Below are 14,641 nucleotides of genomic sequence, written 5' to 3'. Positions count from 1 at the left end.
GACGACAATACACTGCAAAGATCGTTAACGAATAGAACGAAGAGGAGTGGGCCGAGATGACTCCCTTGTGAACACCTTATGTAACATTGAAGGATTCAGAGAGTACGGTTCCGACTCGTACGGTAGCACTTCGATCAGTGAGATACGACATAAACTAAAATTTTGTTTGTTGCTTGGTGAACACCATACTGAACGAAATACTCTTTCAGTTTGTTGGAACGGCTTGTTGTTGTTTTCTTTCCTACAAAAATAGTGTAAAAATTGGGTGTTTTTTATATAAAAGTAAAATGTGTTGTTATTCTACGCGAAATCGAAGTATTCTACAGGTATGTAGTGTTTATTTAATATGAAAAAGGCAAAAAATATGTCATTAGAACCATCTAAAATTCTTCAGTAAAACTAGTTCAACGGGGCTCCAACTCCTCATATAGAAAATGGTTCAACAATGGACCTCTGCCTGCCGGGTTTGTTGAACGAAAAAACTGGCGCTCGGTTCAATGGTCTGTTTCAAAATCGGAAAACGAATATCTCGAATCGGCCTACCATTGGCCGATTTATTCGACATTCATCGAACCAACGGTTCAACGTATTGGCCCAACGGAGGACTTCCGTTGTACTTTTTTTATTAGATGGTATGGAGAAAAAATGATGTTGTTGGGTTAAGTGCATTAAGTTATATTCACGATTAAGTTGTACTAATTCTTGTACTGGGTAAATTTTGAAAAGGTGCTAGTAAAGTTAGTCGAATTCACAACCAAATATGTTAGAATGAATGACAAGAGAAAGGCATTATCACACCACTAGGTGGACAAGAAAATGATTTTTAGTCAACATTCTTAATTTGTTTCAAAATCCGAAAAGTGATGCCGGTTTCCTTTATTTCACAGCAACGAGAAGCAACGCTACGCATGGAAGAAGCGCGATACAGAACTCTAGGTTATTTCAAATATCGTCCGAATCTCGAAAATTCAAGTTCCGAAGATATAAATCATACAACACAAAAATCACCCGCAAGACCATTAGAGGAAATTACGTATGTATTTGATCACACTTATGTTTCCAAAAATAATCCCCTCTTTTCTTTTTTACAGTTGCTTCAAATGTGGAAATAAGGGTCATTATGCGAATAAATGTACTAAAGGTCATCTTGCATTTCTGTCGAATAATGCGGTTCGGAAATAAGTTAATAGATAAAACTCAAAAAAAGTCTTTTGCATTACGTGTACTTGTTCACGAAGTGTATATAACCTTACAGAACCGTAGAAATAGATTCGCATCATCGAGAGCAAAAGAAATGTATTTTTATACTCATATATTTGACCCCGACTTTATTAATTTTGGTCGTTCTCTGGGGAGGTAAAAAGAGAAGAAATTACAAAATTTTAACCGTTATGGCCTACAAAGTTTTGTGTTTTTTTAATTATATGCTTATTTTCCTTCTCGGCCTGTTCATTTGTGGCCGCGGGTGTCATCCAAAGGGGGTCCAGCATTCGACAAAAATTACTAGGCCACTTCCTTCTCTTTTAACGTAAATACGTCTTACTTTACTATGGGACGCCTTTTCAAAAATCACCCTGTGGAAGAATGGGTAGAACTTAACCGTAATTATCTCGAGTTGTACTAATCGCAACATAATTCTTTCTCTATGTCATCAGAAATATTATCAGCAATTAATGAATGGATTTTCAACAGTGTGAGGTAACCATAAATAACTCACAATTTTGTCGTGAATACGACTTACTTTACTATGGGGCGCCTTTTCAAAATTTACCCTCTGAGAGAGTGATAAGTTTTTGATCGTGAATATCTCATGTTATATCTAATGAAGCAACATAATTCTTGCTACACGCCATCGGCAATATGATCACAATTTTATAATAAAATTTTCAGTTCTGTGACATATTCTCAAATAGTTCAAAATTAAACTTTTCTGAAATGTTTGGTATAAACGAGTATCATAGAAGATAATTCATAAGGCGCGTTTACCTTTCTCGTATTTTGAAAGCTCATAGCTCAGTGATCTGTAGAAGGATTTATATAACTAACTACCAATAGAATCGAAAATTTTTAACTTGAACGTGTATTGCAACAGCATTGAAGTTTTTCAATAGTAGGGTAACAGAGGTATTTTGGCCCACTTTAGGATTGATTTTATTTTGGCCCACTTTGTAAAAATATCCACCAAATATTGTAATATCTTTGAGAACCCCTTCCGCAATAGGTAATTTGATGTGATTAGCTTCAAATTGATGCAACATGGGTTACTTAACATCGATTAAATCCATAAAGTTTGCAAGGTGGGCCAAAATATATGAAGTGGCCAAAATACCTCTGTTACCCTACACTATTGAAAAACCTGTTTGATTTAACCCATGAAAGCACCAGCCAATCAGAACGCGAGATATCTGCATCCATATAAAAGTTGAGTGGTTCATTTTTCCTACCATTTGCTGAGCAACTGTTCCCGAAACAAGACACATCACGAGAGCAACATCGAGGACCTGTCGTCTCACTGTTTCCCGATCTGAATGCACGAGACACCGTCAGCATAATGACACCGAAAATCGGCAGCCAAAAAGTCCAGCAAGGCCCATTGCTGAAACAAGACACACACGAAAACCAAATCAGATCTCAATATTTCCTACCAAAAGATTCATCAAGATGGAAGCTAAATTAATTTGCACCGTCACTAACACATTCAATTACGAACGGCAATGCGAAAGCGAAAGTGATGATTTTGAACACATCTTTATACTAGTATACAAATATGCCGTGCGAAACAGAGTTGAACAAATGAAAGAGATGACAAAAAAACAGGGTTGAACAAATGAAAGAGATGAACGAATGCTTCCACTTGATTTGCGCATTCTACTTTCCAGGCGTATCAGAACTGGCTAAACTTAAAGCAATTCTAAATATTTCTTTATCACAGTGATGTGGTCGTCCTGAAAAGGACGGGGTTTTCAACTCCTCATCGTTACGGATGGCCAGCTGCAGATGGCGAGGGATGATTTTCGTTTTCTTGTTGTCACGGGCAACATTACCGGCCAATTCCAACACTTCGGCATCCAAGTACTCCATCACTGCCGCCAGATAGACCAATGGACCGGCACCGACACACTCTGCGTAGCAGACGATGGATTTTGCCAACAAGGAACTGCAGACCAGCACGGTTCGAGCGGGACTTTGCCTTGCCCTTAACTCTTCCTCCTGTGTGCGTGTTTCTGCGTAAAAATACCAGGAGATGCTGTTAACAGCTAGACAGCCAATTCAGTATTACTGGTTGCTCCTATACTCACTCTCTCTTTTATATCGTCTCACTGTTTGCCGTTCTGCGAAGGGGAGGTCCCTACACCGTTACCAGTAGCAGGTATAAAATGAAATGTGATGTGAGAAATAGCGTCATTCAAGTTAAAGCAGCTACTCTGAACGTACGAGACACCGTCAGCAAAATGGCACCGAAAACCGGAAAAAGGCAGATTTGTACCATCACTAACACATTCAATTACGAACGGCAATGCGAAAGCGAATGTGATGATGTTGAACAGTTTTTTCGTATTCACGACATCCAGTTATGTCTGACATTACCCACCCGCCTTTTTTATTATCTTTACGTGTCGTCTTAGACTCGTCAGCAGTGCCATTCATTCCATTCATCAATACGAGGGACTAACAACAAAAGCGTTTAGCGCAGCTACAGCACTCATACCAACAAACTGAGTTACCTGCTTCGATACTGAAAATAAACACAGCAAACAGATTCGAGAACGAACCATTTCATACAAACTTGCCGACGAGCATGTCCTATTACGTTTGTGGTGGCAATTCTAGTTGAGCGCACCCCTCGTTATTTTCCGATCACACACACACACACAACGAAGTTACGTGCTCTCTAGTCAGTAAGAAATGGACATTCGTAGAGTAATACAAGACATTATTAATTAAGTAATATTTCGTCGCTTTAATTATATCAAAATCCCACATTGGTGACCCCGACGTTGTCATTAGTTGGAAACACGGTTCAGTTTTGTGAATACGAGTGGAAACAACCGCATTCAGTGAAATTTTGAGTTTAGGCCGCCATCTTTGGAAAAATGTCGCTTCAACAAGAATATAACGCCGCGCCTCTTGCTGCTGTAGTTTCCGTGAAACTTCCAGATTTTTGGAAAAATGATCCAACTATGTGGTTTGCACAAGCTGAAGCTCAATTTATTTTGGCTGGAATCGTTCGTGACGATACAAAATATTATCACATTATCAGTAAAGTGAATCAATCCGTAATCTGCCACATTGCTGATTTGATTCAAAATCCTCCGGAGGAGGAAAAGTATGAAAGAGTGAAAGCACGATTAATTGCCCGCTTCGAGATTTCTGCTCAAGGTAAATTGGAGAGACTTATAAACGCTTGCGACATCGGTGATATGAGACCAACTCATATGCTGGCAAGAATGCAAGAACTTGCAGCACGATTAAATATTAACGACAACGTCATGAAGGCACTATTTTTGCAAAGAATGCCAGATAGAATCAAACCCATATTAACTATCAGCGACGGCACACTTATTAAGTTGGCGGAGATGGCAGATAAGATGCCTGCTTCGAAGAACGATCGTATAAAAGGACCTTCACCGTTTCGACTCAATGCTGCAAATGGCACGGTCATTAAAACATACGAGACACGCTTTAACTCTACTGATTTAGGACTTCGCCGAAGATTTTGTTGGAGTTTCATGGTTGCGGATGTAAGTACTGCTATCATAGGAGAAGATTTGGAGTTACAGCTGTTCATTCCGATCATCCTTTCCGAGACCTCCTGCTCGAGTATCGACAAATAATTCTCCCGTCAACGATGCGACTAGCAGTACAGGAAAGAGAAGTAAAACACCATATTATGACTAAAGGTCCCCCAGTCGCTTCGAAACCCCGGCGTCTACCTCCTAACAAACTAGAGGATGCAAAAAAAGAATTCCATATTATGTCCGAGCTCGGAATCTGTCGTCCCACTAGCAGTTGTTGGGCCAGTCCATTACACTGCGTTCCGAAGAAAAACGGACCATGGCGGTTTGTCGGTGATTACCGTGCTTTAAATAAAGTTACTGTACCTGACCGATACCCAGTTCCTCATATACACGATTTGTTAAATGCTTTTCAGAGTAAGACCGTATTTACAACAATTGACCTTGAAAGGGCATATCATCAAATTTCTGTGCACGAAGATGATATCAAAAAATAGCGGTGATAACTCCATTTGGACTATTTGAATTTTCGACAATGCAGAATGGATTGTGTAATGCAAGTCAAACATTTCAGCGATACATGCATAGAATTTTCGGCAATTTAGATTTTGTTGTGTGTTTCATCGACGATATATGCATTGCATCATCAAACGCTGATGAGCACAAGGAACATGTACGGATCGTCTTCGAACGTTTACGCGAAAATGGTTTAGTAATCAATTTGGAAAAATGCAGATTTGCCCAGCAGCAAGTTACTTTCCTTGGTTACCTAGTTAGTGGTGAAGGAATTCTTCCGCTTCCGGATCGCGTAAAAGCAATACGTGAATACGCTTTTCCAGTAAAAGTAAAAGAATTACGCCGATTTCTTGCACTGTTGAACGGATATAAACGTTTTATACCATTCGCCGCGGATCAACAAGCCGAATTACACAGTTTTATACCAGGATACAAAAAAAAATGATAACCGTTTGTTGAATTGGACTGTAAAAGCGAAAGAGGCGTTTGATCGATGCCGAAATTCGCTCTCAGATATAACGTCGCTCCAATTTCCGATTCCCTGTAAGTCGCTAGGATTAATGGTGGACGCATCAAGTACGGCCACTGGAGCTGTGCTGCAGCAATTTGTCGGCAAGGAATGGAGATCGTTAGGTTTTTATTCCGAGAAATTTTCACCCGCTCAACGGAAGTATTCAACATTTGGTAGAGAACTAACAGCTATGAAAATGGCAGTGAAATATTTCCGTCATCTCTTGAAAGGCCGACAATTCACGATCTACACCGACCACAATCCGTTGACACATGCGCTCGCATCAAATTCATCATCGCGCTTACCTCACGAAGAGCGGCATTTACAGTATATATCACAATTTACGATTGACATACGGCACGTCAGTGGTAAAAATCTTGTATCTGAAAGAAAACGCCAGCCGTATTTTGAATGAAATTTCATTCAATGCGACAAATAACTGAGAATTCCGACTATTGAATGATAGAATAATCTGCATGATCATATGATCAATATTCAGTGAGTTTTACTTCTTATATGTGTGATTACCATTCATGTAATAAATAATACTGTCAGTTACGTTTGAATTGTTAGTGAACTGTGTGTTAATCATCATGAATCAGACTGAATGTATGTTAGCCATTGTCATTTAATTCCCGAGAAGAGTTTATTCCTAATAATGAATTATAGAACAGTTCGAATAAATTTATGATGAGCGAAAAATGAGTTTCATACTCATTTCTTCTGATTTTCTTCCATCATTTATATGATTGGCATAAATATATGGAATTGTATTACAATTGTATGTAAAATTCATAAAATCGAAATGAATTTGTTATATGATATTCCCGTAACAAAAATCTTTCCATGCATGTATTATTTTTATTTTGCAGTGTTTCATACAATCGAACACAGAAGAATTTCTTCTTTCGCAATTTAAATGAAACTTTGATGATTCACAATGTTGAAGGAAAAATAACATAGCATAATTTTATTATTAATTATCGGTGCGTTTCCTCCAATTGTTAAAATATTGTTGGATAACTTGTCAGAAAAGTCAATGACAGAATGTAAACAAAACGCGTTTTTAACCGAAGTTATACGTTTAAGGTTTCTATTTAATGCGTATTGTGGTGGTGATACGAAATCAGTGATTAAGAATGGTGCTCGATGGAAATATTTGAAAACCTGGTGATAAAGTACTTTGGTGATTAGTTATATACTCTATTTTTCTAGGATTGTATATTGCCCCCCTGATTTAATAAATTCAAAACCTTTTTGAATCCGTATATCGGATCAATTGTATTTTATTTTTATCTACTATCTTAAAAAATCAGTTTGATAATAGGAGACTTGCTCCGACCTCCGACCCTTATGTTTAATAGAAAATCGAGCCAAAGAACTGAATTGAAATGAATGACGACGCTTTTTAAAGAAAAAAAAAACTCAGACTTTATAAGTAGAATGAAAAATGATCAAAATTTGACAAGAAAATTTTCATTCTACCATGGATCTACTGCATACTCTTGGAATGGATCCCTCCTGAGTTTTTTCTTTTTACAAGCGTCTTTTTCCACGATTGCTATGGAGATGGAAAAGAAACAAATCTATGTAACTATTGCAATGCAGAACTTGATCATCTGCATACTTTGTGCAGATTTTTAGTTTACAAGTCAATCATGTTCATACTATCAATCAATTTTATTGTAAATAAAAATATTATTTAAAATATACGGAGGTCTTTTTTATGCGAATTTTCAGAGTTATGCGGTTTTTTCATGCGGTACGTAAACTCGCATAATAAAAGACTTCAGTGTCATTACTTTAACAGACAATAAATAATGAAAATAAATCGAGGCGCTGGAGGTTTTAACTTTATCCAAATTTAACTTTTCTGGCGTTTATTGTGAAATCGTTTGGAAAGGTTATAACGGTTTTCAAAAGTAATATAATTTGCATTTGAATGGATACGGAAAAGTCGTGTATCTCACAGCAAACGATATTTTATATGAAATTGATACTTTCAACTTTAAAGTTTTTTTACATTTTCTTATATTAATAAACCATTGTATTTTTCATTTGACCAACCAATTCCACAGCGGAAATAAGTGATTCTCAACCCAAGTAACAATTCGAATGCCTTATGGTTTTGATTATAATTTATAGGAGTTTTGTAATTGCTTGTTCAATCATTACTTCAGGGTGGCAAGTAACCGGGAAAAAGTCGGGAATTTGATTTCACCGGGAAAAAGTCGGGAATTTTAGTGAAAAACCGGGAAAAATATTACTAACTCACCTATGAGTAACGGTTGTTAGCATAATGATATTTTTTCAACAATTGAAAAGTAGGAGACAATACCCAATTTTGCGTTTGAGCGAAATGTTCAGTACAAGTGTTGAAATAACTTATTGTCCATTGGAAAATTGGCCAATACCCCATGTCTCGTCCAACGATTTTTAGACGTTTGCAGGCAATTTTGAATCGAAAAAAAGGATAATTTAGATGCTTCTGTTTAATTTTTGTTAAATTTTTAAATAAGTATTCAACACATCTGCAAAATTTATGGCAAAATCTCAAGGTTACATAGGAAAATGTTTTATCAAAAGTATTGAACATTTTTAAGAGCCTTCATAGTTTTAAGTTCGCTAATGATTGCCCTTGTATCATCATAATTTGTCTCAGTAATGTCATCTTGAGACAATATTTGTGTTATGCTTATATTTCTGTTAGATGTCAAAAGGACTCAGAAAATTGGAAGTGTTGTCGACTTTGATCTTATTCACCGATTACAAGAAGTATTTGAGTTCCTTTTTTGAGAGTTGAAACTGGTTTCTGAGGACCAGTATAGAATCTTAGAAAGATTTAGAAAATGGATTGATTTGTTCAGTGAATCTATGTTTAATTTTCTTTTAAAGGTCCTCTACTATTCCATAGTACAATCACAAGAACGTTGATATTGATGCAGATGAAGGTGAATTGAATTTAGTGTGAGCTTTTGGAACTTCAATAAGTAATGATTTAAATTATATACGGCTATATCTATATTTCCCAAAACAATTTCAGTGTTTACATTCGATAGTGTTCTAGTGGATTAGTTCTAAGCTGGTAGAATATATAACTAATTGAACTAATCATTGCTTAATTTGAAACCCTGAATATTATTGATTGATCTGCTAGAATCAGATCAATAGTAGAAAGATTTCTCATGAAGAAATCGTACTTCCTGATTATTTTTCTGATATTGTGCATTTTAACAGTTATTATTTGATTTATTTGCCCATCAACGCATTGAAATCGTAAACATTGTTTATTGACTAACAGATACATTAGAAAAAAAATGTGTGTGGTGTATTAAAAGAGCAAGTCGTGGCAGCCGAACGGTTTTGCGAAATCTTAGGTATACGTACGGTTTCATCACAATCACAGCATGACAATTCATCTGAGGGTATCGTTAATTGAACGAATGTGCTTGTAAGCGACATAATTTAAACAGTATATGTCCATATAACAATTTACTGTACCATGGCTGAAGCCCTGGTAATGACGATATTATGTTAGATTCGCTTTACCATCATCAGTGTTGATGATTGCCGATAATTTGGCAGAAAGCGGCTCGATATTTCTCTACATTGTATACAACATTGTCAATCTGGTAAAAGATGCTACAAGAACTCGCTGTCTCTCAATGCATGAACCGTGAGAGAATTTTTCTACATTTCTTCGCTCTACTTCATACTTTGAGTATTTCACAGCCCTTAACAAAGTACATACAGTCCGGCAATGATCGGCGCTGTGAGGAATTTACTAAGAGAGAATCGCAAGTTGATAATTATCGTAGATAATTCGACTTGACGATTCTTATACTAGGTTACAATATACAATATTTAAAACTCTGGTCTGGAGCATTCACAGCTATTTTCATAGATACAACTTATAAAAAGGTTATATGCACATAGTTAGAATAAGCGGCAATAGTAAAATGATTCTATCGCAATTATCCACTGTCCGTATAAAATCGGATCACAAAACGAGAATAAGCGACAGTTTGTTGCTTCAGAGAGAATCCCCAACAGCAGCATGCTAACCCGTGATGCTCAGACAGGTCATCGAGAGAAATTCGCTTTCGCACTGGTGTCCTTTCTATGTAGAATGAACCATTACGGTGTTTTGTTGCTGAGATGATATCCGTCTCTCTTTGATGGCAATGATTGAATATTGTGAAGAGTTGGTAGAGAGCGTTCTTTGATACGACAAAACCCATCCTTGGCCATCATGATTTGAAGTTGCAAGCATAGATTGTTGTTTTTCCGAGTGTCAAGCGTCCGTTTTTGGGATAGTTGCTCCTTATTGATTTATTTTCAATCATATGTATACCAATAAAATAATAAAAGCAGTCATGTGTACTCGGAAGAAATCGGTTACGTGTAACTCAAACCCCTGAATGACTTGAAAAAGGCTTTATGCTTTTCTTATATGCCCATGCTATAATGAATATTTTTATTTATACATCGAAATGCCTGGAATGTAATTGAATCCTCAATTAGCGGACCTATTACAATGATCCTTTTTGGACATGGGATATCTGTTTAAAGTTTAAAATAAAAAATATTTATAAAACTAAACTAAACAGGGGCGATTTGTGCCTATTCAAAAAACCGGGAATTTTTTTCTCAAAAAACCGGGAAAATTGGGAAAAATCGGGAAATTGAGATCGGCAATTCACTTGCCACCCTGCTACTTGTTTTATAACAACTATAATAAGTGTCGCTTTTGACAAGTAATATCATAGTTTTTAAAGCTTCTATAAAACCTTTTACCTAGACTAACAACTGGACTAAAAATAAATCAATTTGTACTAGAATAAAAACAATGCAAACGCTCTTCATATTGCTTTAAAAAATTTTCTTTAATACATTATTGTCAGTTAAATTCTTTCATAAATCTAGTTTTGTGTGTGTGCGTGTTCATTTAATGACAGTGTCAGTCAGAGAAAATTTGAGGGTTCAAAAGTACATTTATGACACTCTTGTTGTGGGCTATTTGATTCATTGCTTCTTAGATTAAGTGTAATTTGCATTAAAGAAAATTTCATGGCCGCCATTATGATGTTCTTTGCCGTAGCCTTCATTGACATCAAATAAACTTCGAAATGCAAAAACGAGGAAGTATGATGGACTTTTATAATTCATGTTCAGAACGTATGCACAAGTTTTATCGCCACGAAATAGTTTTATACAAAAAAGACGATGAATCACAGAAAATAATTTGCATAAATCATGGAGACTTTTGCAAAAACCGTATTTATTTCAAGACGATTAGTTATAATTCTTATTTTTATCCATACATTCACGATGAAAATAAAAGCGCATGAAGTTTTTACGTTCGGTTAAAGCCTCAAACTTGTAAATAAAATCCAATGAATTCTTACTGATTGCATTCAAAGCATTCAAACATGACACACATATAGTCATGAAAAATATTATCAAAACGATAGCTTATTCATAGCGGAATTCATTCCATCCAAATAAATTTAATGTTGGTCGTAAAGCTCGTTTCAAAATTTTCTTGAATTTGAAGTTTTAACGCAGCTTTATGCTGATTCTTCACTTTGCTTTATAAACCTTATGAAGAATGGTCCACTTGGCAGGGACATACTCTTATAAAGGTTTTCAGTAGGCTTTCGTGGAGTTTCAAGTTTTAATGCAAGATTTATTATGTAGCATTGAAGATAGCTACAAGTATTTATTAATATTAAAAATGTTACTTGGGAATCGGAACTATTAGGTTAAATACAATTTATTGTATTTTGATGACAAAATATATTTTTCACTGTGCAATATGGTTTTCTTATGTTGGTTTCTGCTGCTAAATGATGAATATATTCAAACTGAATTTCTTTCCAAAAAATTGTTGAGGAGATAAATTAGGATTTTAATTGTTACTTAACAACCTACACAGTTCATTGTAAAAAGTTTGTGTACAATCCATTGAATACCCTGACGAAAATTAGTACGTTAACTCAACCGACTCCAGCATAGTTTATACAGAATATTGAAATGTCTACTTATGTTCAATGGAAAAGTTTCAATGAATATGTAACAATAAATCTTATGGTTTCTCTGCAACATTGTCTCAGGTGTCTAAGTGGTATATGTGAAAACCTTGCTCTCGGCATCTTAAAACTAAAGCAAAGTGCCTTATTATATATATTATTTTTACTACCATGGAGTGAGAAGGTAAGTTTCTTGAAACATTATCAACTATTCAACCAATTGTCTTTCAGTTATTTTAGTCAAGGGCTAGAAGCCAGAAGAAACTATCTTTGATCCGCATACATACGACCAATGTTGCGACATGTGTTACAGTTTAGAATTTATTTCAAAGAAAAATAGCACGCTCGGTAATTTCTGGTGTAATCAGTGTAAGCGGATTTACATAAATTCGGCAATAAATCATTCGATTATTATGAACCTTTTTATCAACAAAAATGCGACCAACTAATTATAATTATAATAACACGTATGCGAAAATAAAAAAAAATTGAATTTGAACAAATATATTTTTATTTTTGTCAAATAAATTATTTTTATCTTCAGTGTTATTTGTATCTTCTTCTTTCAATGTTATTGTTTTTATTAATTCAGTGAAAATGTTTTTAAAAAAATCTAAATCCATTAAAGGAAAACAAATTGCAGCTTCAACCAATTCTATTCATTAAATTAACTTTTTTAGAACTTTGTTACTATTTCAATAAAATAAATTGAAATTGCCAAACTTAATTATTCGTACAATATTTAATAGTTTTATTAGGCATCCTCCGGTTCCAGCTCAAAACACTCTAGCGAATAATCTTATCAATTTTTGTAAGCAATAGTATACGCCAAAATCCGTTCCAACATCTTGGTTGACGAAAGTGTGTGGGACGTTCTTGGTCATATTTTGCTTATCAAATCTGATCATTTCCACCTTTGTTCGGAGCTCTTACATATCAGTTCATCGATTTTGAAAAATATCCATATACTGTGATACCTTTTTGACACTTTGACCAGTTCTTATTCATACTCATTGGACTCCAATGCAATTGTAAAAAAATTCAACTGTCATTGAAATGTTTAAAAATGGAATTGAAGCATAATTAAAACTTTTTTTCTATTGTAGGTCATTTGCATTTTAATTTATTTTCATTTCCAGCTGTATAATTTCAATATTAATTCATCTTAATATCATCCGCATTATAAGAACTCCGTAATACAAAAAACTACATGAAAATCTCCTTAATATCATCCGACGATTGGTGTAGATTAAATTCATTCGGTTTATGGTATGCGATTATATGTACGAACATCATACGCACTACAAAATGAATAGTATTTCCTGTATGGCTGCTGTGATGATTAATTTTGATTCATTCAATTTATAAGTGTATGTGCTTCAAACACATTTTCAATGATATTCATACAAATCAATTTGTTTTTGACAGAGGGGAAATTGAATGGCCAACTTATTAAAACCATCTGAAAATCGTTATGGGGACCGGATGAAACAAAAACCATTCAGCTTGTGGCCGGTAAATTCTTTCAGTGTACAAATCGTTTCAGTGAAATTCACATGGATATTGTAGGTCCACTTCAACCATCCAAGGGGTTTAGATATTTGCTAACGATTATTGATCGCTACACACGGTGGCCTGAAGCTGTCCCTATAAACGATGTAACAGCGGAAACGGTTGCTCGAGCTTTCATTTCAAATTGGATTTCTCGATTTGGTATCCCTAAGCAAGTTACGACAGACCAAGGACGCCAATTTGAGTCTGAATTATTTAGAGAACTAAATATAGCACTTGGTGTAGAACATCTTCAAACAACTTCATACCACCCTCAGTCAAACGGCTTGGTGGAACAGTTTCATCGAACATTAAAAGCTACTTTAATGTGTACTGATAGTAAACATTGGTCTGATCGGTTACCAATAGTACTCCAGGGTTTACGCACAGCATTAAAGGAAGATTTAAAATGCTCGGTAGCGGAATTAGTCTATGGACAACAATTGCGTATTCCAGGCGAGTTTTTCGACGCTTCTTCTCATCAATCTGACCGAAGTGACCTTGCTCAAGAACTTCATCAAATGTTCGAGAACTTAAAATCAACCGATACATCGTACCACACCAAACCAAAAGTATTCATCCATCGGGCATTAAAGGACTGCGACTACGTATTCCTGTGTATTGATTTAGTCAAAAAGGACGGGTGTGTAATGTCAGAGACATAACTGGATGTCGTGAATACGAATAAAACTGACACGATTTCTATACACTTTCTAATTCGAATTGATAGTTGATCGATTGTGTGAATTGTGAAAATTTCCCCCTGCTCACTACTAGAATTTTGAACGATTTTCGACGTCGATTATCTCATTTCGGATCTCATTTCGGAAGCAAATCAAATAATTTTGGATGTTCACTAAAATTTTTACCTTCGATTTGCAAAGCAGTAATCATAATAGTTCTTCAGATAACATTTAGAGTCATTAGAACGGCTGATTTTATATAATGTTGTTCACTTTTCGTTTCCTTTCTCTCCAATGCAAACGATCAGAAGCTCTGTTGCATGATGCACTCGCTCTTGTTTGAGATGAAACTAGCTTTGCGTACGAACCGCAAGACATCCGCTCGCAGTGCCAAATGATGCAAAACTGGTTTAATTCGTCTTCTCGCCTTGACGACCGGAAGGCAAATGAGGACTACGACCTGAGCGTTTGAGGTTTTTATCCACGCAGAAGGTGCGCTCTCCGATGCCGCTGTTTGAATACGTCTTCTCGCCCCGACGTCTGCTTTCATCCAACGCACAAGAAGAAATGATCGATTTTCGCATTTTTTTTTTGCATAAATATCTGTTTATT

The 14,641-nt window shown here is 35.7% G+C and overlaps 1 protein-coding gene across 1 annotated transcript in view; it reads left to right on the top strand.

Annotated features, from left to right (window-relative positions):
- The window catches only part of LOC131432815 (cleavage and polyadenylation specificity factor subunit 4), a 78,227-nt gene extending 76,855 nt beyond the window's left edge, over window positions 1-1,372 (top strand). The window contains exons 3-4 of the mRNA XM_058599347.1: window positions 888-1,033; window positions 1,092-1,372. Coding sequence (XP_058455330.1) covers window positions 888-1,033; window positions 1,092-1,182 — 237 coding nt within the window. The 3' untranslated portion in view covers window positions 1,183-1,372. The remainder of the gene's footprint in view (window positions 1-887; window positions 1,034-1,091) is intronic.
- The last annotated feature ends 13,269 nt before the right edge of the window (window positions 1,373-14,641 follow it).

This window comes from Malaya genurostris, chromosome 2 (genome assembly GCF_030247185.1).
Source record: "Malaya genurostris strain Urasoe2022 chromosome 2, Malgen_1.1, whole genome shotgun sequence".
Lineage (NCBI taxonomy): Eukaryota > Metazoa > Arthropoda > Insecta > Diptera > Culicidae > Malaya > Malaya genurostris.
The sequence above is the reverse complement of the archived record's forward strand: the minus strand, read 5'-3'. Positions and strand labels throughout refer to the sequence as shown.